The sequence below is a fragment of the Balaenoptera borealis genome (assembly GCF_965194805.1).
Source record: "Balaenoptera borealis genome assembly, chromosome: 20".
Lineage (NCBI taxonomy): Eukaryota > Metazoa > Chordata > Mammalia > Artiodactyla > Balaenopteridae > Balaenoptera > Balaenoptera borealis.
Genome location: NC_138879.1, coordinates 7,723,710 through 7,748,070, shown reverse-complemented (window position 1 = coordinate 7,748,070; position 24,361 = coordinate 7,723,710). Strand labels below are relative to the sequence as shown.

Genomic DNA, 24,361 nt, shown 5'->3' with positions numbered 1-24,361 from the left:
CTATTAAATGCTGGGAGGGCGGGACTGCAGAGCCAGAGCGTTCTAGAGCGAGCAGCGCCACCGCGAGGCCAGCTGTGGTGGAGGCGACGGTCAGGTGCCGGCGCTGGGCCAAGGTTCTCCTCCCCGCACGGAGATTCTCACCGCCCACTTCGGAGGGTGTGGGTTTGATTTCAAGGGAGGGATGGCAGTTTTTCTTGACTCTTCTCTCCCAGAACAGAGACTGATTCTTGGACTCATGTCTCTGGCTCAGTGATTACCCAAGTGTGTGGCGGGGGAGCAAAGTCATATAGGAAGTGCTCCCCATACGCTTGCGGACTGAAGGAAGATGCCCCAGTAAGTGTTCAGCGCTCCCACAGCAGGTGTAGGTTATAATCCCCATTCCGTGCGTATGAACTTTTGCGTCCAGGGCCTTTACGACGAATTTCCCTGTGACGCGCCCAACTATTTACGCCCGTCCCTCGGAGGACCGGGTGGAGGAGGGTGGGGATTAGTTATGCAACGAGCGGAGTCAATCCGGGCCTATGGTATCGGAGACTACAAGTTCCAGAATGCAGCCTTCCGTTAGCGTAGTGAGAGGTCGAGGTTCAGGGAGCCTTCTGGGAACTATAGTCTTGAGTTTGTTTGTGATGCGAGCGAAACTAGGGGGGAGGGGGAGAGGGAGTAAACTATTAGCACGTGACGCCAGGGATCAGGTGGTAGGGCCAGCCTCCGCGCAAGAGCTGATTGGCTGACTCTAATACGAACGACGCCACTAGGGGTGGGCCGAAGAAGGGCGCAAGCGCACTGCGTCCCGAGTCTCGGGACCCTTTTCCGAGACACTATGGCGCTCAACAAGAATCACTCGGAGGGCGGCGGAGTGATCGTCAACAATACCGAGAGGTGAAAACACTACGGAAGGATCCTGGAGAACGGAAGGGCGGGCGTCGAGGGTGTGGGTAGTGGGTGGTGGGTGAGTGGGCGGTGGGGAGTAAATCCGTGAAGAGGGGAAACTGATGGGGGGGTGGGGAGTGGGGTAACGGCTGGGGGCGGGGCTGAAGGAAGGTGGTGAGGCGTGAGGGAGGGGCGGGATGTTGCGATCAGCTGTGGGATGGGGGTGGGGCGGCTGGATAGGGTAGGGGTTTGGAGAGACGGGTGGGGGTTTGGAGAGACGGGTGGGGGTTTGGAGAGACAGGCGGAGCCTCTGGGTAGTTCTTGAGCCCCTGTCCCAGAGTAGGTGACTTTAAGAATTGGGAAGAGCTTTAGACAAAAATAATTGCCATTTATTGGGCGTTTACTGTGTGTCAGGGACTACACCTCTTTTGCTTTTTTCAATATGTAAATTCTGTGCAGCAGATACTATTACTATCCACATTTTACACGTAGGGAAACTGAGGCACAGAGGTAAGTATCTTGCCTGAGATCACAGAGCTGTAACAGGAAAGGAGTCCTGATTCCAAAGTCAGTAGCCTTAACTCCCAGTATGTAGCCTTACAGTATATTCCAGAACTGCTCAGTTTCCAGATGAAAAACTGAGGCCCAGAGGTGAAATTACATAGCTAACGTTTGTCACATGTCTGACACGTTTCCTGTAAAGGTGTAAAGGTCTGTCTTTGCCTCTCTCCCTTGAATTCCTGTTGGCTTGGGTCACTTCCCAGAGCAGAGGTCTCCCAACTTCAAGGTTCTTCCTACCCACCCCCCTGTCAGTTCTGTCTCTTCTCCACCTCTGGGCTCCTTGGATGATTTCTCTTCTCTTGCTCCTTGGGCACTGAGAATCAGACCAGCCAGCCCTGGTTGAGCTATGCTGACCTGAAAGCACCTCTTGAAGGAGCATAGGAGGAACCTGAGTCCCCACAGGAGACTTGGTGGGGTCAAAGCCTGGTAGCTGGTTAAGCCCAGCACCCAGCCCAGGGCTGTCATCTGGGAACGCTTGATGAGTCAGAGGAGAACACCCAGGGAGCCCAGACCTCAGAATACTGATTCTTCCTCCATCTTACCTGCTCAGCGACTGGCAGTCCCAGCCTGTTCCTGGTAATGACCTCTTTTCTCTGAGCTGTATTTTAATTTTCTGGTACTGGTCCTCTTTCCCACTTACCCCTCCCCAGTGAAGGAAGTTGTGATATCTGGGAGGCGAAAGAAGACAAATGGAACTATATGAACTTGGACCTTTTGTCTTGTAATCAGAGAAACTTCACGTTGCCCTTAGTGTGTAGCTGCTCTGTGTGCAAGCCAGTCCTGGACCTGGACAAACCCTTTTGATGCCATTTGGTAACATCTCCTGGGACTATTTCTTTCTCAGTGAGACTTTTCTGGGACAAGAATGTATCTATCCTGCTGGGCCTCCTACCCGGTTTAGGACTCATTGCTGCTAAATAATGATGTGCCTTGTTTCAGAAACTGCTTCAGCCTCATTTCTGAAAAAATTGTGTAAACAGTAATTGAAGTCCACATTCAGCATTTAAAACTTGATGTGTAAAATAGTGAACCTTACTCTTCAAATCATGAATCCCTTTGAGAGTGATGAAAACTATGGTCTCTCCCAGGAAAAAGCACGTACATGATCATCTCAAGGGCTAGTGGACTGATGCCCCTGCAGACCCAGCTTCAGAACCCCAGGTTTAAAGGAACCCTGACGTGAGCCCTTTGGTTACGTGTAGAGTCATGTCTTAAAATGTTTGTATATCAGGCTTAAAAAAATAAACCAACAAAAACAGAACACCTGTCATAAGGACCTAGAAGAGAATAGAAGAGTTAACCCAGATAATCTAACCTGATTTGAGGGATTATGGTGTCTCCAGAGCCCTGTGGCTCTTCTACAGCACTGGTCACTTTTTTTTTTTTTTTGTTTGGCTGTGCCTCTTGGCTTGTGGGATTTTTGTTCCCTGACCAGCGATTGAACCCTGGCCCTCAGCAGTGAGAGCATGGAGTCCTAACCACTGGACTGCCAGGGAAGTTCCTGCACTGGTCACTTATGGGCTGTGTGTGTGGGGTTTAGGGGAAATTCTATGGAACCCGAGGTTGCTCATCTCTTCCATGGCTGTGTTAGTAGTTTTCTCACAGCAGTGCTGAAGCAGATGACGTGCTGGCAACTACTAATAAGCAACTGCTACCCAGGAGGGTCCAGTCCCTGGGGGTGACAGATTGTGACTCCAGCTGTCTCATCAGGGCATTTCCTCTTTTCTCATCACAGCATCCTGATGTCCTATGACCATGTAGAACTTACGTTCAGTGACATGAGGAATGTGCCAGAGGCCTTCAAAGGGACCAAGAAAGGCACCGTCTACCTTACCCCGTACCGGGTACGTTGTACAGTGACACGGTTGGTTTGGCGAGTCAGTTGGTTTGGAGACTCATGGCTCCTGGAGGCTGATGGGAGTCTTGGGTCAGCCTCAGCCTTGTGAGTCTAGTGGCCGCTGAACCCTGGTGAATGTTAGCATGTTTCTGTCACATGCTCCTGGTTCTAGGAGCACCAGCCTCTTCGCACAGCAGAACTGATGGCTAGACAGTGAATCCGTGTAAGTTCCAGAGGTGCTGCTGCAAACTCTCTCTGTAGGTGGCTGCAGCTGCTGGGATGACCTGGGCCTGGAGGGGAGAGACGGTTATTACTTTGATTTCTGTAGGAGTAGCCCGTGAGGCCTTTGTGCACATCCAGCGTGATAAATGTGGTCAACAGGATACAGTAGCATGGCCACAGCCTCGGGAGTAGGCAGAGAGACCGGCCAAACCCTGCAAAACGAGAAATGCCAGACTGCAGAATGGGCCTTGCCTGAGAGTTCCCCAGGCAGACTCTGAGAGACTTCCAGAGAAACACAGATGGATATTCTTGGAAGAGGATAGCTGCGTGTAGCTATCTCAGAGTTAGACTTAAGGATGGTTAGAGGAAGAGGAGCACAGGCCTTAGCGGAGACTGGGGTGGGGTGGGGGTCTCAAAACCCTATCTCTGGGGGTTCAAGCTGGCATCTTCAGTCACAGATGGAAGTCACGGGGGTAAAGCAGAATGTTCTCCCCGTGCAGGGTGGGAGACTCTGGCTGTTTGGGCAGAGTCTGCAGAAAGGTTAGGATCGTCCCTTCTCCCGGGATCTGCCACCCGCTGCCGTTCCCTCTTCTCAGTTCTGTGAAGCTCAGGCTGAATTCTCCCTTCAGGAGCCCTGCCCTGCCTCGGCCCTGCCTCTCTGCCCTGGCCTTGCAGGCCCTTCACTTAGGCTCCACAGCCGCCGTCTCCTCACCACCACGTCTCAGTGGCAGAGCAGTCTGTCCTGCTCACACGTGCCGTCTGAGCCACACATTTTTCTTGTGAATTCACACGTCTGGCCTCTCCAGCCCGGCTGCATCTGAGGCCTTTTACTCTAAAAAGCGCTCTCCGGGGCTGGCGGGTGCTGGCTCAGGCCACCCGCCGCAGCCCTGGGAGGTGATGGCCTCCCACACATAGGGGGTGGTGGCCCTTGTCCTCTGTCCCTGCAGGTCATCTTTCTGTCCGAGGGGACGGATGCTGTGCAGTCCTTCATGATGCCGTTTTATCTGATGACGGGCTGTGAGGTCAAGCAGCCTGTGTTCGGAGCAAACTACATCAAGGGGACAGTGAAGGCTGAAGCAGGAGGTGGGTGACATGGGGGCTTGGGGACACTGACGGGGCTTCCAGAGAGGTGCTCTGGGGCATCTCTGACTGCTGCCCTGGAGATGTCCTCTTTGGACCCTATACCCCTAGCCTTGTCTTCTTCCTGGCTCTGGATTAGCTTCCAAGACCAACACTTGGGCTGCCAGTGTTCAGCAGGGGTGAAGGTGCCAAGAGCTGGAAAGTGCGGACATTAAAGGTGACAGCTCAGATCACCTTTTCAGAGAGGGAAGTCAGCAAAATGACTGTAAACCAAGTGAGAATGCTTATTGTGACCTGGGGAGTGCTCAGATGTTAGGTATGGGAGGGAGCTGTCTCAGGTTCTTGGGAACGGTCTTTCCCCTAGAGCCAGGCAGAGCCCGCTGCCCCTCTGTAACGCCCGGAGAGGCCCTGCTTGGTGGAAGGCTCTTTGCAGACCCCAGAGACCCCTGTGTCGAACTCGCCTTCCCGCTCACGTTCAGCCTGGCCCGAGCCTGGCTGTCGAGCTCACAGTTTCCCTCTGGACAGAAGCCAGGCTGGAGGGGCCTGGGGTTCGTCCTCAGGACCCCTCGGCATGAGAGGTCTGCTCTGAACTTGAATGTCAGTTGTTGCTGAGCGTGCCTGTTGCTGAGAAGCTGCCTCACTGGGGGTGGGAGGCCTGAGTGCAGATGTGCTTACAGGGCTGCGCAGTCAGCGGGCAGGAGGTGGCCGGTCTGCAGTGCTGGCATGCGATGTGGGTGGTAAGCCAGAGCAGCCCTTTCCCCGCAGGCCTCCTGGCCATTGGATGGGGCCTGGAGAGGACGAACAGCCATCTCTTCGGACGTAACTTAAGTTCTTTTCCGGAGCTGTTGATGCACTGTTCCCTTCTCAGGTGGCTGGGAAGGCTCTGCATCGTACAAGTTGACCTTTATGGCGGGGGGCGCCATCGAATTTGGACAGCGGATGCTACAGGTGGCATCTCAAGGTATCAAGGCTCTAAAAATCAGGGGCCAAGGACGCATTGCATGTGTGTGCTATTTGCTCATTTGGGTTTGTTTACTTTTTGTTTTGTTTTTTAAGCAGTCAGGAGATGAGTTTCTGGGCCCCAGGCTGCCCAGGGCTGGGAGTTGGGAAGGAAGCCTGTAATAAACATCACCCTCCTGTACCTCAAAGGCTGGGTTTCCCCTGCCTGGAGCAGGTATAGGACATTTTAACAAAGCTGTTTGGACTCAAGGACATTTTACTGTGGCCTCATAGAAACAAACAAAAACCCAACCATTAAGCTACCCTCAGGCAACCATTTTAAGTCCCCAAGGGCTGTGTTCAGCAGACCTCCTCACCTCGTCCCCAGCCTCACCCAGCTCCATTCTCTACCCCACCTCTAGCCTCCTCCTTCCCTCCATCCATCCCTCCACCCCTGTCCTGGACCTCCTCCACCCCAGCTCTGACCTCTCTCCCCATCCAGACCCCTCGCCTCATCCCTGACCGAGGCGGACTCCAGTGGGGAGGGGTGAGGCGTGTCTGCTGTGTGCATTCCTGGGACCCTGCAGCTCCCCTCGGCAGGCGGTCGGGCCGCCCTCTCCCCAGTACCTGAGGCCGGCGACACTCATTTCTCTCTCCCCTTGTGCTGTAGCCTCCCGAGGTGAAGCCCCCAACGGAGCCTATGGTTACTCTTACATGCCCAGCGGGGCCTATGTCTTCCCCCCACCAGTCGCCAATGGAATGTACCCCTGCCCTCCTGGCTACCCCTGTCCACTGCCCCCAGCTGGTGAGTGTGTCCTTTGCTGCCCACGCCTCACCCCCCCCCACCTCCCCCCGCACTGACCACCCTCACCCAGGCCAGGGGGTTGTAGAGGGGAGACTTGTTCTTTGGCCTGCTTCAGGACTGACAGAGCAGCTGGAGGGGCCTGGGAGGGTGCCAGCTACGGGAGCCGGGGCTGGGCTGCTCACTGGGTCCCCGTCACCCTCTTGCCGAGCAGAGTTCTATCCGGGACCTCCCATGATGGACGGGGCCATGGGGTACGTGCAGCCCCCGCCGCCGCCCTACCCCGGGCCCATGGAGCCTCCAGTCAGCGGCCCCGATGTCCCCTCCACTCCTGCAGGTGAGGGCCCTGGCTGCTCCCTGTGGTTGCACGGAAGCCCCAAATAATGCATGACCGCTGGCCTAGGGACGATCCCAGGGGACCGGCAGCGCGGTGGCCTGGTGGCGAAGGGGTAGATTCCAGCCCCCACACTGTCCTTTAGCTGGCCGTGTGCCCTGGGCCCAGGAAGGTCCCCCTCTGCACCGCAGTCTCCTCATCCACAAAACGTGCCAACGGCACCACCTGGGGGGTTTGTGGTGAAGGTCAGGTGGGGCAGGAGATGTAGAGGGACCAGATGGGACAGTGTGGCATGCAGTAAGTGCTCAGGAAAGGTTCACCACTGTTTTATTGATGGAACTGGGTCCTGAGCACCAGGGGGCCGGGGCCATGGGGGCAGCCGGAGGAGGCGGGGAGGGCTGGTCCCCGGGGCTCTTCCCCAGTTTGTGTGTTCTCAACAGCTGAAGCCAAGGCCGCGGAAGCAGCTGCCAGCGCCTATTACAACCCAGGCAACCCACACAATGTCTACATGCCCACGGTGAGCGGGGCTGGTGAGCGGGGCCGACGGGACCCACGCAGCTCCAGTTTGCTGGGATTTAGGGGCAGGAGAGACCTCGTCTTTCTGACCCTTCTAACATGATCTTTCCTTTCTTCCTCAGAATCAGCCTCCGCCACCTCCTTACTACCCCCCAGAAGATAAGAAGACCCAGTAGACCGCTCACACCCCCCTCCTCCCGCCTCTTTGTTCTTTCCTCCCCTCCCCTCCCCTTGGGGCTGAGTCTGGGGGTGGGGGCGGGCCTCATCCTTTCCTCAGGTCTGATTATAAAGCAGTCACCAGGAACTAGCTTGGGGTGGGGGAGGACCTCTTGACTTGGATGATTATAAAGCAGTTGCCAGGAACTAGCCTTGAGGGGTGCGGGGAGGGCCCCTTGACTCGGGAGCAGTGCCTCCCAGCTTCCCATGTGAGCCCAGAGCCCACAGCACTTCCCTCTCACCATCCCCGGGGGGCATCCCCCTCGTTCCTGTCCTGCTCTCATAGCTTCTACCCACGGAGGGACTCTCTGGCCGCCTCCTCCGCCGCAGTCCAGCTCTCTCGTTTTGTAGCCACTTTATCCTCTCAAGCTTTGCCCTCCCCAGGGACCCCTGCCAGGCCCTGCTCACATTCCATCCACTCTGGTCTGTGCCTGGCTGTGGAAGGCCACCTGTCTGCCGGACTGTCAGCCTACATTCCATTCCCAGCCAGCCTCAGCCCCCGTCGTGCTCGCCTTCCCTTCCCTGTCCTTGGTCATCCTGTTGCCACTGCTTTTGACTTTTGGAGCTTTCCCACGAGCCAGCAGGGGGTGGGTGGCATCAGGGCCAGGCTGCTGCATCTGGCGAGGGAGCCCATCTGCTTCCCTGCTAGTTTTTCTGGCACTTGTTTCCCTTTGACTTCTCTCTTTTCCCTCTAGAAGGGGCTTCTTGGATTGGAGCTGGAGAATGCATGTCCACTTGGGGGCTGCCGGGAGGGCCAGGAACAGACCCCTGGGGCCTGGCCTGGGCGCTGACCATGACCTCTCGCCGGCCCCTGGGGCCTGGCCTGGGCACCTGGGGCTGGCGAGCGGTCCAGCCAGGGGCCTGACCCCTGGGGCCTGGCGTGGGTGCTGACCATGACCTCTCGCCGGCCCCTTAGCCTGCCCTCTTCCCTTTAAGCTTCTTGCCTGGTTGGTGATATGCCCCCTGGATGCACTAAAATTTGCTCCCATTTGCTCCTGGATTGGCTGTGAAGAGAGGAGATGGTTATTTAAAGAGAATTCCCTATTTATTTGACAAAAAAATTCAGTTAATATATTAATGTGAAATAAACCCTGTTTGCACCTTGATTTGTCTGCCGAAAATGTGAGCTAGTAAAAATGAGTGACTCGACCCTGTCTGGCTCTGCCTGTGGTGACGAGGCAAGCTCTTGGGAAGGAGGGCTGTCGGCTGCTAGGGGCCAGCGGAGGCCGTGTTCCCTCCCGTGTGAGAGTCCCTTGTTCTCCTGCCTATTTGGGCCCAGGATGCGAAGGCCTCTCCTGTGTCTTCCATGGCAGTTGCTCAGCAACTGTGCCCACCCACCGAGTCCCCTGGGGCCTGGCGCAGCCCAGCAGCTGCCCTGGGTGGGAGGCGTTGGCAGGAGGGGCCAGGCTGGACGTGAGTTCCCGCGTCCCTGGCTGCTGTGCTCACCGCCTTGCCTCGTGGGAGTGAGAGGGCACGTCAGTGAAGGCCAGCCATTCAAGACTGGTCCCCTGCAGTGCGGGCTGTGGTGCCACCCTCCTCGTGAACCCTGGGGCCAGGGGCGGGTGGGAAACGGCCACCGTCCATGCCCAGGCCTGCACCCCCCGGACCCTGGCCTGGAGGGAGGCCCTGGGACCCTGTGGTGGAGCTGAGCCCAGCACCGAAGCGTCCATTTTCCTGTCCCTTCTGGGCCGAGTCGCCCTGTCAGGAGAGGCTAGGCGGTAGCCTCCCCAGCCTGTTCCCTCTGCAGCCCCGCCCAGCAGCTCCTGGGGTTGACTGAGCCCCCTACAGGGGCGTTTGAAGGGAGCACCCGCCCGACCATCCTTATGGGGGCAGGGGCCGTGGGGCCGTCCCTGTCCAGCGCAGCCTGGCGCTGTCACCTCGGTGGAATGTCACCTGGGGAGCAGAGCCGGTTGAGCAGTTGGCCGATGGCGGGGGAGACGCCTCTCCGGGGCCTCCACCCTGTCCCCCGCCCACCCCTACCCCGGGTCTGCGGCCGGTTCAGGGAGACCTGAGGGTGAGAACCCCACCGGCCAGGGCAGCGTCCCCCAGTCACCTGGATGCGGCAGGCCCGCTGCCCCCCTGCCCTCATGCCCCCTGCCCGCGGCGCTGGACCCTCCCCAGGGCCCCTGTGGGAAGGTGGGGTGGGGCGGACCCGCCCACCTGGTCTACCTCTGCCTCCAGCCCAGCCAAGTTCCTCCCAGGATCCCAGCCAGCGGGGAGGGAGGAAGGAAGGTGCAGGGGCCTGGGAGCCGGGGCCCCCCAACCCCAAGGTGGTGAAACCCCGGCCTGACCGTGCCCTGACCCGCCCTTCCTTCCCCTTCCCCTGGCACCGGGTGGCAGCCCTGGGCTCTTTGCATAAGCCTGTGGCTTCCCTATCTTCACCCAAGGCAGTGGCACGGCGGAGGGGAAGGGCAGGGCTGGCCACCATGGCGACGCTCTCCTCCCAGCCCCGGCGGCGCCCTCCCCTTTCGCGCCAGGCCATCAAGATAAGGCGCCGCAGGGTCAGAGATCTGAAGGATCCCCTGCCCCACAGGGCTCAGGAGGTAGGAGGGACCTCAGTGGGGAGAAGAGCAGGCCCTGGGTGGGGCTCTGCCCTCTCTGCGTGCGCCGTGCCCCACTCTTGTGGGCTGCGGCTGAGGATGTGTGCCCCTCCCCTGCCCACCCTAGCCCCCAGCAGAGCCTTCGGGGTCTGCAGAAGAGGGTCTGCCATGTGTTCTCTGGGCCACCCTGGGGCTCAGGTCTGGGGTCTGAGCCTTTCGGAGCCCCCTCCCTCTCGCGCCCCGTCCCCAGCCATCCTCTTCTCCAGTCCCAAAGCCACCAGCTCCACTAGGCAGGGAGTGTCCCTGCTGGGGGCTGGGCCTTCGGGGGCCAGCTGAGCAGCCCCCAGGCCTGCTTGGCGTGACCCCCCGGTCTCCCACCTCTGCTGCTGGGCCTCACTTCCGCCGCCGGGGTGCGAAGCGGAGCCGCCCCCGATAAGCAGCGCTGTTTCCTCTGGGGAAGGAAGGGAGGTTGGGGGAGGTTGAGGCCACGGGCGCCTGCTGGTGCAGCTGAGCCGGCGCAGCTGAGCGCCAATGGACCCGAGCCACCACGGCGGGCCAGGGGATGAGGGAGGTGGCCCGGGTGCCGGAGCCCCGGGAGCCCTGCTGTGGGAACAGGTGTGCGGCACTGGTGGGGCTGGAGGCCAGGTGCTGGGGCCCCCTCAGCCCTCGGGCTGGGCCTGCTCTGTGAGGAGCCGCTCCCGCATCCGAGCCCTGGCCCAGGCCTCGGGGACACCTTGTCTTTCCACCTCGCTCCCCAGATCGAGCCTCCATCCCACCACTTGTCCCCAGAGGAGGTAAGAATCGGAGTGTTTCCGGGGCGCAGAGGGGTGCTGGGAAGCAGCCCTGCATCCTCCCAAACACCCCCCTAGGCTGTTGGCCAAGGCTGGGTCTCAACCCCCTCCCTTCCCCTGCGCGTGTGGACGCCTGGTCCCCGCCTTGGGCATGTGCCGTGAGTGCCAGGGGTGGCTGGTGGGGCTCAGGCCTTGTGGTGGGTGGACGGAGGTTCCCAAGGTGACCCTGCCGTGTCTCAGCGGGCCCTGCTCTACGAGGAAGCTCTCTACACGGTCCTGTACCGCCTGGGTCAGCCCGAGCCCGCCCATGTGGGGGAGTCCTCTGAGCTGCTTCGATACCTGCAGGAGGTAAGGCCAGCCCCCACTCCACCTGCCTCCCTGCAGCGTGGCCGTGTCCCCCCGCCCCCGTGCCCCAAGCTTCCCGCACTCCTACCCCGCCAGGCCTTCCGCATGGAGCCCGAGGAGCACCAGCGGCTGCTGCGGCAGGTCCAGGAGCTCGAGGTAAGCCCGCCGGGCTGTCCTGAGCGAGCACGGGGGCTGCGAAGCCCAGCTCCCTCTGGGACTCAGGCCCCATCTCCTGTCGCTCCAGAAACCAATATTCTGTCTGAAGGCCACGGTGAAACAAGCCAAGGGCATTCTGGGCAAGGATGTCAGTGGTGAGTAGACGATGGGGGCCCTGAGGGCCTTCTTCCTGGCTCCTTCCTCTCCCCATCACAGCCTGTCCCAGAGCTTGTGATGGGAGTTCCCATCTCCCAAACATCCCCTGGGGCTCACTTTGGTGCTGCTGGCCCCTTGTCCTTGGAGCCTGGGATGGAGAGGGGTAGGGGGTGATAAGGGCTCTCTCCCCGGGAGCCTAGCCAACACCCCTCCCCTTACCCCCCAGGGTTCAGTGACCCCTACTGCCTGCTGGGCATCGAGCAGGGGGTGGGTGTGCCGGGGGGCAGCCCTGGGCTCCAGCGACGGCAGAAGGCCGTGGTGAGGCACACCATCCCAGAGGAGCAGATCCACCGCACCCAGGTCATCACCCAGACACTCAACCCCGTCTGGGACGAGACCTTCATCCTGTACGTGGCCTGGCCCCAGCTCCTACCCGCTCTGGGCCTACCCGTAGATGAGATCAGCAGCACTTCCTGGCTCGGGGGAGGGAGCTTGGTTTGACTTGGGGAGGAGCCTGATCCTGAGGCACGGGAGACTGACAGGAGGCCAAACAGGACACAGCAATGGCATAAATGCCACGTGCTGGTGGGGGGCGGAGGGTCAGGCACATCTGGGTTGATCTGGGGGGTAGCCTGAAGCCTTACTTTAAAGGAGAGAGAGATGCAGTTGGGAGGGGAGGAGAATCTGCAGGGAGGGACTAAGACTTGACAGTGGGTGATACTGGGATGGCAGTTTTGGGGGGCAGGCTCGGAGCTGAGGTAGCCTGTGGCCTGGTCAGGGGTCTATCCCTCCAAGACCCTCAGCCATGCTCTTTTCTCACTACAGGGAGTTTGAGGACATAAGCAATGCCAGCTTTCATCTGGACATGTGGTGAGGGGCATGTCCACCCCCCCAACCCGTAGGGGTTGGGAAAAGAAGGGGGCCTGGGGGTGAGGGTGGCAGAAAGGGGTTGGGGGCTCCCAGGACACCCTCTCTGCCTCCTGCTCAAACCTCTGCCCCACCAGGGACATGGACACCGTGGAGTCCGTCAGACAGAAGCTTGGGGAGCTCACAGATCTGCACGGTCTGCGAAGGTGAGGGCCATGGGTTTCCCGGGGAAGGAGTCAGGGCTCCTTCTGCCCTGCCTCCACATGCACACTGGTTGTTGGGCTGCAGGCTCTCACCTGGGCCCAGGTGGCTGCAGGTAGGGAGCAGATTCCAGCCTGACCCGGTCAGGCTCCTGGCCCCTCTCCCTCACGGGACCCTGCCTGGAACAGGATCTTTAAGGAGGTCCGGAAGGACAAAGGCCAGGATGACTTTCTGGGGAACGTGGTTCTGAGACTACAGGTGAGTGGAGTGGGGAAAGGTTCCCGGGAGAGAGGCAGAGAGGGGGTGACGAGGGGATCAAGGGAGGGGTTCCAGGTCTGCACCAAGCGGAGCGTGGGGTCTGCCTCCCATCGCCGCCCCCGCCCCCGACCGGGTGAGGCGCCTGCGGCTCACAGGTGTGGGCATGCCCTGCCTGCCCGGCCTGCCAGGACCTGCGCTGCCGGGAGGATCAGTGGTACCCTCTGGAGCCTTGCACGGAGACCTACCCAGACCGTGGTCAGTGTCACCTTCAGTTCCAGTTCATTCACAAGCGGGTAGGTGGCCCGGCTGGTGGGGAGGAGGGGCTGCACCGGGCGTGGGGTCCTCTGCTCACGGCCGTGCCGCCCCCCCCCCGCCCCCCCCGCAGAGAGCCACCGCGGCCAGCCGCTCGCAGCCCTGCTACACGGTGCACCTCCACCTGCTGCAGCAGCTCGTGTCCCACGAGGTCACCCAGCACCAGGTACTGCCCTCCTGGGGCTGGGCAGGGCCAGGGTCTGCCTGTCAGGTGCTGACACCCTCCACCTGTCCCCTCAGGCGGGCAGCACCTCCTGGGATGGGTTGCTGAGCCCCCAGGCCGCCACCGTCCTCTTCCTCCACTCCACGCAGAAGGACCTGTCCGACTTCCACCGGTCCATGGCGTGAGTGCCCAGCCAAGCCCGAGTGCCCGAGGGCCATCTGCGCCGCAACACCCTCTCCCTCCCTGCCTGCCCTCCTACAGGCTGACAGCCCGAAGTCTAACACTCAGGAGATTTCTGTTTGGGGCCCAAACTGTGTATTTTAAGTTTTGAGTCAGTTGCCAACTTAAAAATCTGGAGATTTGCTGTACAGATTCACATCACCAGTTTCCCGTGAAAGCTTCGTGCTGGAATTGCAGGGCTGTCGCTTTGCTGGGCTGCAGGTGGTCAGGGCAGAGTAGCGTGCCCTCCCCCATCCATCACAGTTGCCATCTGGCCGCTTCGTCCCCTGACATCACCTGAGTCCTTCTGGGCGGTTGAGTTTGCCACCCTGGGCCCAGACACCAGGGCCATTGAACAAATCTGTGCGCTGATGCTCCTGAATCTGTGTTGAGGGCCCGTCACCTCCCCTGAGCCTTGTTAGATTACGGGAATGCCAGGAAGGGCACACAGGAGTTTGTAGATCTTTCCATGCACGAGAGGAGTAGGGGCACAGCCCGGGTGCTGCCAGGAGGAGGAGTGAGAGTGGGAGCTGACACTTGGCATTCAGTAGGGGGTCAGAAGGAGGCTGGCGGAGAAGGGCAGCTTCTAGGACCGTGGGCAGGTGGGTATTCCTGGATGGCTGTGGGGAATGCAAGTGAGGCTGGATACTGGAGCAGGCACCGAGGGAGGGTGAGGGGCTCATTTGCCTGCAGGGCCTCAGCAGGGAGTGCGGTTGGCCGCTGTGTCCTCCGCGTGGCGGAGGCCTGTCCCTGGGCTGCTCTTCTCCCCCAGCCTCCTTCGCCCTCCCTCTTGTCTCAGTTCGGTCACCTCTGTGAAGTCTCCCCTTGACTCTCTAAAGGGATGCTCTAGCTGATGTTTTACATGTACTTGAAGGCTCGAGTCTCCAAATCTGATTTCTCAAAAGAAGCAAGAAGTCCTGAATTTTAAAATCACAAATATTCTAATTTAAGAGATGGACAATTCATTTACATGTTTGAAAAGCACTTCTGGGAACAAAAACAATCCTGTGGGTTACCTTCAGCCACTGGTTTTCAGCCTCTGCGGGTCGATGGGGATCCCCAGGAGGCTTTGGGGTGGGGATAACGCCCCTCCCCCCTCCCCCCCGCCAGGCCAGGCCAGGTGAGCTGTGGGAAGGAAGGTGCCCCACTTGGCCAGGCTGAGGGCTTCCTGTCTGCCGCAGGCAGTGGCTGGCCTACAGCCGTCTCTACCAGAGCCTGGAGTTCCCCAGCAGCTGCCTCCTGTACCCCATCACCAGCATCGAGTACCAGTGGATCCAGGGCCGGCTCAAGGCAGAGCAGGTGGGCTGGGGCGGGGCGAGGGGTGTTGGGCAGGCAGGGCTCAGGGAGCAGCTCCCCGGGCCCCATAAGGCAGCCCCCGCCTCACAGCACCTTCCTGGCCTTGCAGCTGGAGGAGTTGGCCGCCTCATTCAGCTCCCTCCTGGCCTATGGCCTCTCCCTCATCCGGAGGTTCCGGTCTGTCTTCCCCCTCTCCGTCCCCGACTCCCCAGCCCGGCTGCAGTCTCTCCTCAGGTCAGTGGTTACCCCCCGCTTCAGTGGAGTCGGGGACGGGGAACAGCTGGGGCACCTCTGGGGTGGGGAAGCCTGCCTGAGGAATGCGTGGGGGCTACGAGGCAACAGGCATCTCGCACACGGCTCTCTCTCCCCACAGGGTCCTGGTACAGATGTGCAAGATGAAGGCCTTTGGAGAAGTGTGCCCCGAAAGCGGCCCCCTGCCCCGCCTGGTGACCGAGGCACTGCGGGTATGGTGCCCACCCTGTAGGTGTGGTGCCTGGGCCCAGCAGCCCTCCCTGCTCACTGTCTCTCTGCCCACAGACCGGCACCACTGAATGGTTCCACCTGAAGCAGCAGCACCATCAGCCCATGGTGCAGGTGAGGGGGCTCGGGTGAGGCGGTGGGTGGTGGGACGGGATGCTTGCCCCTCAGAGTCATGCCTGGCTCACCTCTGTCCCTGCCAGGGCATGCTGGAGGCGGGCAAGGCCTTACTGAGCCTGGTACAAGACATCACTGGCGACCTGCACCAGTGCCAGCGCACGTGGAACAAGATCTTCCATAAGTGAGCAGGCGGCCGGGTCGGGAGGCAGTGCAGCAGGGGTTCAGAATGGGGACCAGAGGGACCCTGCTGTGTGCCACCAGGTCACACCTGCTGCCTTTCCTCCAGTGTCCTCAAGATCGACCTCTTCTCCATGGCTTTCCTGGAGCTGCAATGGCTGGTGAGCCCCCGCCCTGCAACCCCCCACCCCCCCCACCCCCACCCCCACCCCCCGTGTCCCAAGGCCACGCCCTCTGCCCTGGCTCTGGAGCTCCGCCCACCACGCCTTCCCTTCGCAGGTGGCCAAGAGGGTGCAGGACCACATTGCGGTGGTGAGCGGTGCCGTGACCCCGGAGATGGGCGAAAGTCTGTTCCAGCTCTACATCAGCCTCAAGGAGCTCTACCAGCTGGCCCCGGTCCCCTCGGAGAGGTGGGCAGCAGGCTGGCTGCAGGGAGAGGAGGGCCCGAAGCCCGCAATGGCCCCGGCTTTCCCCAGGCTGACCCTGGCTCTCCCCAGGGATGGCGTCCTGGCCCTGGAAGGCTTCCACCAGTGGTTCCAGCCGGCCATCCCCTCCTGGCTGCAGAAGACGTACAGCGTGGCCCTGGCGCGGGTGCAGCGCGCCGTGCAGATGGACGAGGTGGGGTTGGGGCCTGGGCTAGGGGCAGAGTCCCACATTTCAGGGTGTGGCTCGCAGCTCCGCCAACCGTGTGGCACGTGCAGAAGTGGTTAACCAGCTTTGAGCGGTGCTCTCGAGGCCAGCTGAGTGCAAAATGCTGCCTCCTGTTACACTGGGGGCGGGGTGGGCTTCGTTTACATGCTGATCCCTGCAGCCTGGGGGCGCTGGGCAGAGCCCTGCTTGTTCACCTTGCCGCCCCCTGCCCAGCTCTGTGCTTGCTGGCTGTATGAGCTCTGGATGCTTGCAAATGGAAGTGGGGAGGGAGAGCATGGATTTGGCAAGCCTTGAGCCCTCCTTTCTACACACTCCCCCATCTCCTAGCTGGTGCCCCTGGGTGAACTGACCAAGCACAGCACGTCGGCTGTGGATCTGTCCACCTGCTTTGCCCAGATCAGCCACACTGCCCAGCAGCTGGACTGGCCTGACCCAGAGGAGGCCTTCATGATCACCGTCAAGTTTGTGGAGGTGCAGCCTCCTTCCCACCCCACGATTTCTCCCAAGTTCTCATCCTAGCAGCCTCCAAAAGCCTATGTCCTAAATCCCCCAAGTCACTGAAATTCCTGTGCCTCCCCCTCATCTGCCTCTCCTTGGCACTCCCCAGCCCCGTTGATCATCCCCTCCTCACCCCAGGACACCTGTCGGCTGGCCCTGGTGTACTGCAGCCTTATAAAGGCCCGGGCCCGTGAGCTCTCTGCCGGCCAGAAGGACCAAGGCCAGGCAGCCAACAGGGTAAGGGCCAGAGCTGCGAGCTGAGGCTGGGACGGGGTAGGGGTGGAGCCTGCCGGTCCTGGCACTATTCAGGAAGCTCTGCATCCCTGTGCCCATGCCTGCCTGCAGCTATGTGTGGTGGTGAATGACATGGAGCAGCTGCGGCTGGTGATCGGCAAGCTGCCCACCCAGCTGGCATGGGAGGCGCTGGAGCAGCGGGTAGGGGCTGTGCTGGAGCAGGGGCAGCTGCAGAACACGCTGCATGCCCAGCTGCAGGGCGCCCTGGCTGGGCTGGGCCATGAGATCCGCACTGGCGTCCGCACCTTGGCCGAGCAGGTAATTTGTTTGACCCACAGTGACCCCACCCCACCCATCCTCAGCCTGAAGTACCCTCCAGCAGGACTTGGGCCAATGTCCAGCCCCCTTCCCTTCCTGAACCTAAACTCAGGCCCCAAGCAACCTCTCCTGACCCCCGACTCACACCCTGGCCTCCCTCCTACCGTTTTGTGTCTCCAGCTGGAGGTGGGCATTGCCAAGCACATCCAGAAACTCGTGGGCATCAAGGAATCCGTCCTGCCTGAGGATGTGAGTGGCCCTCCCTGCTTGCTGACCTTTGCCAGCAATGTGGGTCAGGGATTGCAAAGGGGCTTAGGGTGGGCAGGGGGCTGAAGGCCATGGGGTGTCAGAGATAAGTCCCCCAGACTTGGGCAAGGAATGTTCCCTCCTGGCCTCGGTTTCCCCCTTAGATGCTAAGAGGGTGGGGTTGGGTCATTCCGTGGGCTCTCCCAGCACTGACAGTCAATGTGGGAGCTGCAGTGGGGGAGGCTTTAGACTTTGCAGCCAAACAGCCCTGGGCATGCCTCCTTCTTAGCTGCCTACTAGCGTAGCTGTCCTATTTATATAGGTCAGCTGACCTCAGGCTCCTCATCTGTCAGCAGGGATAATAATTACACCTGTGATTGCTAGGGAGAGGGCTACTCATTAATTCATCAACTATTTAAGCACCCACTTTGTCCCAGGTATTGATTTAGGCACTGGGGATATATATCAATGAACAGTGTGACAAAAATCCCTGCCTTCCTAGAGTTTTCATTCTAGTAGAGGAGGTGAAAAAAGAGCTAAGTATATAACTATAACTATAGCTGTTATTAGAACTATACATATGTGTGTGTGTGTGTATAAACATATATATGTATACACACACATATCATATGTTAGTTAATGATAACCACTCAAGAGAAAAATAAAGCACACAAGGGAATGGGAAGGGTCAGAGGACTGTATTTTTAGATAGCGGCCAGAGAAGGCCTTACTTGGAGGGTGACAGCTGAGTCAAGACCTAAAGGAAGGAAGAGAAGGAGCCACGAAGATTTCTACGGGAGAGAACAGCATGGGCAAAGGCCCTGAGGCAGGACCAGGTCTGGCAGGTTCAGGGCTATAGCAAAGGCTATACTGTCTCCAGTGTGGCTGGAGCCGACTGTGGTCAGGGGCTGGCTCTGCACACATTCCACAGATGCGCAGGAAAGCTCCTAGCCCTGTTTCCTCTCCGGGTCAGGGCAAAGGAATGGGGGTGGGACCAGAATGGGCCAGAACCAGACGTGCTGCTGCCCCTCCCCAGGCCATTCTGCCCCTGATGAAGTTCCTGGAGGTGAAGCTCTGCTACATGAACACCAACTTGGTGCAGGAGAACTTCAGCAGGTCTGCAGCAGCGCCCCATCACCTCCACCTCTCTTCCCACCCGCCCCTCCTTCCCGGCCTCAGCATCCATCTTCAGGGGAGGATGCAACCAGCCTCTCTTAAATGCTTGCTCCAAGGGTCAGGGCGCTCATGGCCACACAATGCTGTCCATTTCACCTCAGGCTGAGCTGAAACCTGCCTGTCCTTTCTCCCTTAGCCCTGGGCTGCGTCTTCGGGAGGCTGCAGCTCTGCCCTCCCTAACGTTACAGGCAGCTGGTGTTCCAGGGGAACTTCTCGTTAGGGTCTCTCTCAAAACAGGGCCCAGCACACTGGGCAGCAGTGGGTAGAGGTCAAGGGCATGGGCTCTGGACGACCTGCATTCATACTCCAGCTTCACTGCTGCTTGGTGGGTGGCCTTGAGCAGATTACTCAAGTTTTCTATGCAGATGATCATAGTTCTGGCCTCTACTGAGGACTAAATGAGTCATGTGAAGCGCTGAGAGCAGTGCCTGCAGCAAAGGAAGTGGTTGATGACTGAGCTGCTGTGACGACGGTGACGGTGATGGCGACAGGTCCTCCACATGGGGCTGCTGGCCCCCAGAGTTCTGCTCCCAGTGGGGCAGCGGGGCCTCGGGAGCCCACCTTCTTTATTTCCTAGGCCAGAGAATGCCATTTGTTCAGCTCTGATCTTCACACAAAATAGAGTTTAATCTCTACTAAGACAGGAGCTTGACTTACCACTCACTGCCTCAGAACATTTAGAACAGTGTCTGTGCATAACGAGCACTTAAGTATGGGGACTAAATTAACTACTTTTATTTTATTTTAATTTTTTTAAATTTATTTTATTTATTTCTGGCTGCGTTGGATCTTCGTTGCTGCACGGAGGCTTTCTCTAGTTGAGGCGAGCAGGAGGCTGCTCTTCATTGCGGTGCACGTGCTTCTCATTGCGGTGGCTTCTCTTGTTGCGGAACACGGGCTCTAGGCGCCGGGCTTCAGTAGTTGTGGCATGCGAGCTCAGTAGTTGTGGCACAAGGGCTTAGTTGCTCCGTGGCATGTGGGATCTTCCCGGACCAGGGCTCGAACCCATGTCCCCTGCACTGGCAGGCGGATTCTTAAGCACTGCGCCACCGTGGAAGCCCCCCCCCCCATTCTTAATTACACATTTTTGTGCTTATCTGCCTGACTCTGCTTTGACAAGTGAAATTTCAGTTATTTCAGGTTGTTATTAGGAGGGACTGTGGCTTGGTTGCTATTTTTTTCTCGCCACAGGTAGTACATGCTTATCCATGCTGTGTGCTGAGATCCTATTCATCTTGGTCACTCCCATCTTGACTCATGATTCTGTCATTGGGGGGCCGCCCTCCTGCTCCCTTTTTTGTTGGGGTTTGCTAATCCTAGTGAGAAGGATCCTTCACTAGCTTCCAAGACATGCTGGATAGGACTGGGCCTGTCTGCCCTGGCCCCTGCCCTCCTTCCCTCAGCAGACCAGCCCTCCCTCCCTCCCCTGCCTGCAGCCTGGGCCCCAGTCCCACCAGTGGAGGCAGGTGGAGGGTGGGGGTGGGGAGGCACTGGGGAACGGGGGTGGACCTGGGTCCCACGAGGCCTCTTCTTTCTCAAGAGCATCTCCGCTTCCTCCTCCTCTGTCCTCCTGTCCTGTGTCCGGCATCCCTCTGCACGTCACCCCAGCCTTCTGACCCTGCTCTGGACCCACACACTCACGGTGCTGGCGGAGGTGGCCGCTTCCCAGCGGAGCTGCCCTCTGGCTTCTAGCAGGCTGAAGATCGCACTACAGGTAATAATACCAGTGACAACAATAAAAACCCTGGTGGGAGAGTGCCTGGGGGTCACCTCTGATGTCTCGCCCCCTAGAACCTGGAGATCTGCTTCTACGCAGAGGGCTGTGGCCTGCCGCCCGAGGCCCTGCACACGGCCACCTTCCAGGTAGGGGCCTTTTGGTTAGCTGGTGGCGTGGGGAGCCTGCCTTCCTGTGCTCACCTGTGTCCGGGACCAGCTATGTGATTTACAGGGCCCAGCACAAAATGAAAATGTGGGCCCCTTTAAAAAAAAAATAATTGAGGCGACTTCCCTGACAGTCCAGTGGTTAAGACTCGGCGCTGCCAATGCAGGGGGAGCAGGTTCCATCCCTGGTCCGGGAACTAAGATCCTGCATGCTTCGTGGCACAGCAAAAACCAAAACCAAAACCAAACAAACGCCCCCCCCCCCCCAAAACCAACAAAAAACCACTCCACGTGTGAAGTTCTTCTAAACACGGTTGGGGCGGGGGCGGCTGTGAGACACACCTGTGGAGCCCACCTTGTCGGGTGCCTCTGGCTGTCGCCAGGGCAACCCTGGCTGTGGTCCCCCAGCGCCCAGTGCTTTCCACGTCACGTTGTCGTCTCCCCGTTGGCTGCAAGCTTCTGAAGGGCAGCACTGGGCTGCGACTGAGTGTGACAGTTAGTGACTCCTCAGCTGTGCCCCCTCCCCAGGCTCTGCAGAGGGGCCTGGAGCTGCAGGCGGCCTCCAGCCGGGAGCTCATCCAGAAGTACTTTTGCAGCCGCATCCAGCAGCAGGTGAGTCTCCCTCCTCCGCCGCGCTCTCTGCGCACCTGGAGCCCCGCCTCGCCCGCTCAGCCCCTGCTGACGCTGCCCCTGCGCCCCACCCCCAGGCAGAGACCACCTCCGAGGAGCTCGGGGCCGTCACGGTCAAGGCCTCCTACCGCGCCTCCGAGCAGAAGCTGCACGTGGAGCTGCTCAGCGCCTCCAGCCTGCTGCCCCTGGACTCCAATGGTGAGTGGAGGCTGCCCCAGCCACTCTCCGTGGCCCCACTCTGGTCCCCCGAGTCTCCGGGGGCTCTGCTCGTCCAGCCGGGGCACTGGGTGCATTTCTGCTGGATTACCAGGAGGGGGCAGTGCTGCCGAGCGGGGCACAGCTGCTGGCGTGGGCACCGGAAGCGGGGCTGGGATATCCTCGGCCAATGTCCCCTCCCCGGCCACTTGCCAGGCTCCAGCGACCCCTTTGTCCAGCTGACCTTGGAGCCCAGGCACGAGTTCCCTGAGCTGGCCCCCCGAGAGACCCAAAAGCACAAGAAGGACCTTCATCCACTGTTCGATGAGACCTTTGAATTGTGAGTGGTCCCACTAGCCCTGGACCCGCCTCAGGCCTGCTCCTCCCAGCTGAGGCGGGCCTAGGGGCTCCCCTCAGAGGACTGGGTCTGAGTCCCCGGGAGGGAGCACTTGGGACAAGTGTTTGCTGGCACAGGCCTCAAACCTGCTCCCCTGCAGGTGGAGTGGGGCTGTTGGGGAGACTCCTCCCACGTGTTGGACTCAGAGGCTTGCTTTCAGGGAAGGGTGCTGCCCCTGAGGTCCTCTGTTCCCCAAGTCAGGCAGGCCTGGGTACACAGGGGCCCCTGCTTTAAAGCATCGGCCCACAGCCAGAGCAGGCATCATGGCGTGTGGCCCAAGGTACACCAGCCTGAGCGCTTTCAACCCTAATCCCACCCGTCTGGGCGAGCCCGCTTTGGAGGCGGGGTGGGGGGGGCGGGGGTGGCAGCGGCAGCACGTGGGGCAGGCAGCTGAGCCCGGCTCTGTCCCCCGCCCAGCCTGGTGCCTGCTGAGCCGTGCCAGAAGGATGGGGCGTGCCTTCTCCTCACCGTGCTGGACCACGACACGCTGGGGGCTGACGACCTTGAAGGGGAGGCCTTCCTGCCGCTGCGCTCGGTGCCGGGCCTGACGGGGACTGAGGAGCCCGGCGACGTGCCTCAGACCCGCCTGCCCCTCACCTACCCTGCACCCAACGGTAGGCCTGAGCCCTGTGAGTGTGGGCCCTCGCCCAGCACTGGGGTACAGGGGAGGGGCAGCCATGAAAGGCTCAGGGGCCCCCAGAGGCCGAGTTGGGGTCAGAGGAAAGCCTCCTTGGAGGCGGAAGCCTGTGGAGCCAGCGTGGTGGCTTGTGTTGCTGAGATCTCGCGCCTGATCAAGGACCAGTGAAGGTTAAGTTAGGCCAAGTGTGTGCGACTCTCTCTGGTGGGGTAAGGTCATCGACAAGTTTGCCTGGGGAGAAGGGCCATTTCTGTGCCCAGGGGGCACGTTCTTGCAGAGCAGTCCCCAAGCTTGGTAAGAGGAGTAGGTCTTGTGTTTGAGCACTCACGAGGGGTCAGTTCTAAGCACTGGACATATGTTAACCCTCAGTCCTTACAACCACTCAGTGAGGCAGGTGTTATCGCTACTCTCCGAATGAGTAAACTGAGGCACGAATTGGTGGACTGGCCCTAGGTTCTTGTATGAAAAGGTAATAGTCGCCACCTGAGGCACACGTCAGCCTCTCGCACCGCAGGTGCACCCCGCTGCCCAGGGGTGGCAAGCGCGTCTCCTGCCCCACCTGTCAGGCCGTCTCGCGAGCTTGGCTGGTGTGGGCCCATCGCTAGTTTCTGGAGAATGGGGCAGTGCTGCAGGACCTGCCACTCCCCGAGTCTGACCCCCAAATGCCTCTCTTTGCAGGGGATCCAATCCTGCAGCTGTTAGAGAGCCGGAAGGGTGACCGCGAGGCCCAGGTGTTTGTGCGGCTGCGGCGGCAGCGAGCCAAGCAGGCCTCCCAGCACGCCCCGTGACCAGGGCAGCAGCAGCGGGGCTTGGGTCCCTGGGAGGCCTGGGTTCTCCCCACCACAGTGCAGCCCTCCCGCCTGGCCTAACACTCCAGGAGGGCCCTGCAGGTCAGGGGAGCCCCAGTGTGCGGGGTTCCCGCTGCCAGAGCCGGGGCCCACAGTGATGGGGGCCCCATTCGCAGTATTTATACCCCCTCCTTCCTCCCCTCAGCCCCAGCCTCAGCATTCTCTGCCAAATCCAGCCCCTGGGGGAGCGGAGACAGCTGTCTGCACCCCTTACCCCTGCTCCCCTCTTCGGGCAAAGCTGCTCTGGCAGAGGAGGGGCTCAGCCCTTCTCTCCTGGCAGGCCTGTTCCAGCCACTGAGGTGGGGGGCCAGGTGCCTTGGGCCTATTCTTCAGCAGCCATAATGAAGGGAGCCTGGGTCCTCTCCTGAGGGAGCTGCCAGCACCCAGGCTAAGGAGCCTAGAGCCAGGGACCTTCTGGCTCTGAAGGGGTGAGAACTGGTGGGCAGTGGGGCTGGCACAGTTTGGCTAGCTGTGTCTGCTGAGGACCGCTCCTCCTTGGGACAGTACCTAGAAATTTTCTTAGCAAAAATAAAAAAATTAACAATACATCGTCCTCTTACTAAACATACTGTTGGCCTGCAGCGGGGCCTAGGTTACAGCCAAGCCATTGCAAACCCCTTCTCAGCCCTCAGGAGAGCCTGGGCTGCCCCCGACCCCGGGCCCCGGCCCACCGCTCACTCCCCCATGTTACAGAGCAGCGGGGTAGGTGTGGAGGTAACTGACGCAGCAGCAAAGGCTTCGAACAAACCACCACCAGACGTATCGGGTTCTGTCGCCACTGCCTAACACAGGAGCCTGGCACTCATGGGGGCACCATGAGTGGGGGGCCTCCCAGAGGTGCAGGTTGAGGCCGAGGGGCTGCTCTGAACAGAGGGCTTAGAGGAATGGGGCCCCAGACCTGCCTGGGGGAGTGGCCCATGTGCTGGGAGTCAGAGCCTGAGGCTCACTTCTCATTCTAGTGTGACCGGCTCACTTCTCATTCTAGTGTGACCGTGGTTGAGTCACCTAACCTCTCTGAGTCTGCACAGGTATGATGGATGTGGGGAGGGCAGATAAGACCACATCCAAGGCTTCTTTCAGCTCTGCTCCTCTGAGACCCATATAGACAGCCCACAAGGTATGTGTTTTCCCACCCACCTAACAGGCCAGCTAAGAGCAGGGGGAGGGAGGTGGCTCAAAGGCTCCCTCAGGGGGC

The 24,361-nt window shown here is 60.0% G+C and overlaps 2 protein-coding genes across 9 annotated transcripts; both read left to right on the top strand.

Annotated features, from left to right (window-relative positions):
* Positions 1-728: 728 nt before the first annotated feature.
* On the top strand, positions 729-8,483 carry WBP2 (WW domain binding protein 2). Of its 2 annotated transcripts, XM_082371250.1 has the most exons (8): positions 729-879; positions 3,167-3,275; positions 4,438-4,573; positions 5,439-5,531; positions 6,180-6,314; positions 6,526-6,648; positions 7,086-7,162; positions 7,284-8,483. In XM_082371250.1, the coding sequence occupies exons 1-8, from the start codon at positions 821-823 to the stop codon at positions 7,335-7,337; spliced, it is 786 nt and encodes a 261-aa protein (XP_082227376.1). In that variant the 5' UTR covers positions 729-820; the 3' UTR covers positions 7,338-8,483. The 2 variants fall into 2 exon arrangements, with proteins under 2 accessions (XP_082227376.1, XP_082227377.1); XM_082371251.1 differs by lacking the exon at positions 6,180-6,314.
* A 1,111-nt stretch (positions 8,484-9,594) lies between these two features.
* On the top strand, positions 9,595-23,712 carry UNC13D (unc-13 homolog D). Of its 7 annotated transcripts, none has more exons than XM_082371454.1 (32): positions 9,603-9,920; positions 10,676-10,711; positions 10,949-11,056; positions 11,150-11,209; positions 11,298-11,364; positions 11,592-11,772; positions 12,191-12,235; positions 12,370-12,438; positions 12,622-12,691; positions 12,880-12,984; positions 13,077-13,169; positions 13,244-13,347; positions 14,567-14,684; positions 14,791-14,915; positions 15,055-15,145; positions 15,219-15,275; positions 15,362-15,459; positions 15,565-15,616; positions 15,735-15,865; positions 15,953-16,073; positions 16,434-16,577; positions 16,743-16,841; positions 16,950-17,156; positions 17,337-17,405; positions 18,376-18,518; positions 20,187-20,292; positions 20,370-20,441; positions 20,988-21,071; positions 21,167-21,287; positions 21,501-21,624; positions 22,099-22,295; positions 22,997-23,712. In XM_082371454.1, exons 1-32 carry the CDS (start codon positions 9,804-9,806, stop codon positions 23,104-23,106), a joined length of 3,324 nt encoding a protein of 1,107 aa, XP_082227580.1. In that variant the 5' UTR covers positions 9,603-9,803; the 3' UTR covers positions 23,107-23,712. The 7 variants fall into 7 exon arrangements, 6 of the variants coding, with proteins under 6 accessions (XP_082227580.1, XP_082227581.1, XP_082227582.1 ...); XM_082371456.1 differs by having other exon boundaries at positions 9,604-9,920; positions 18,439-18,518; XM_082371457.1 differs by lacking the exon at positions 9,603-9,920 and adding an exon at positions 9,960-10,532.
* Positions 23,713-24,361: the final 649 nt, after the last annotated feature.

What these genes read in the sequence shown, in the direction of transcription:
- WBP2 (XM_082371250.1), top strand. Translation starts at nt 821, where the DNA reads ATGGCGCTCAACAAGAATCACTCGGAGGGCGGCGGAGTGATCGTCAAC. An exon ending in GCTACAGGTGGCATCTCAAG is followed by an intron (nt 5,532 to 6,179) that starts GTATCAAGGCTC and finishes CTTGTGCTGTAG; the next exon opens with CCTCCCGAGGTGAAGCCCCC. An exon ending in CTGTCCACTGCCCCCAGCTG is followed by an intron (nt 6,315 to 6,525) that starts GTGAGTGTGTCC and finishes CTTGCCGAGCAG; the next exon opens with AGTTCTATCCGGGACCTCCC.
- UNC13D (XM_082371454.1), top strand. Translation starts at nt 9,804, where the DNA reads ATGGCGACGCTCTCCTCCCAGCCCCGGCGGCGCCCTCCCCTTTCGCGC. An exon ending in TGGAACAAGATCTTCCATAA is followed by an intron (nt 15,460 to 15,564) that starts GTGAGCAGGCGG and finishes CCTTTCCTCCAG; the next exon opens with TGTCCTCAAGATCGACCTCT. An exon ending in GCTGCCCCTGGACTCCAATG is followed by an intron (nt 21,288 to 21,500) that starts GTGAGTGGAGGC and finishes GCCACTTGCCAG; the next exon opens with GCTCCAGCGACCCCTTTGTC.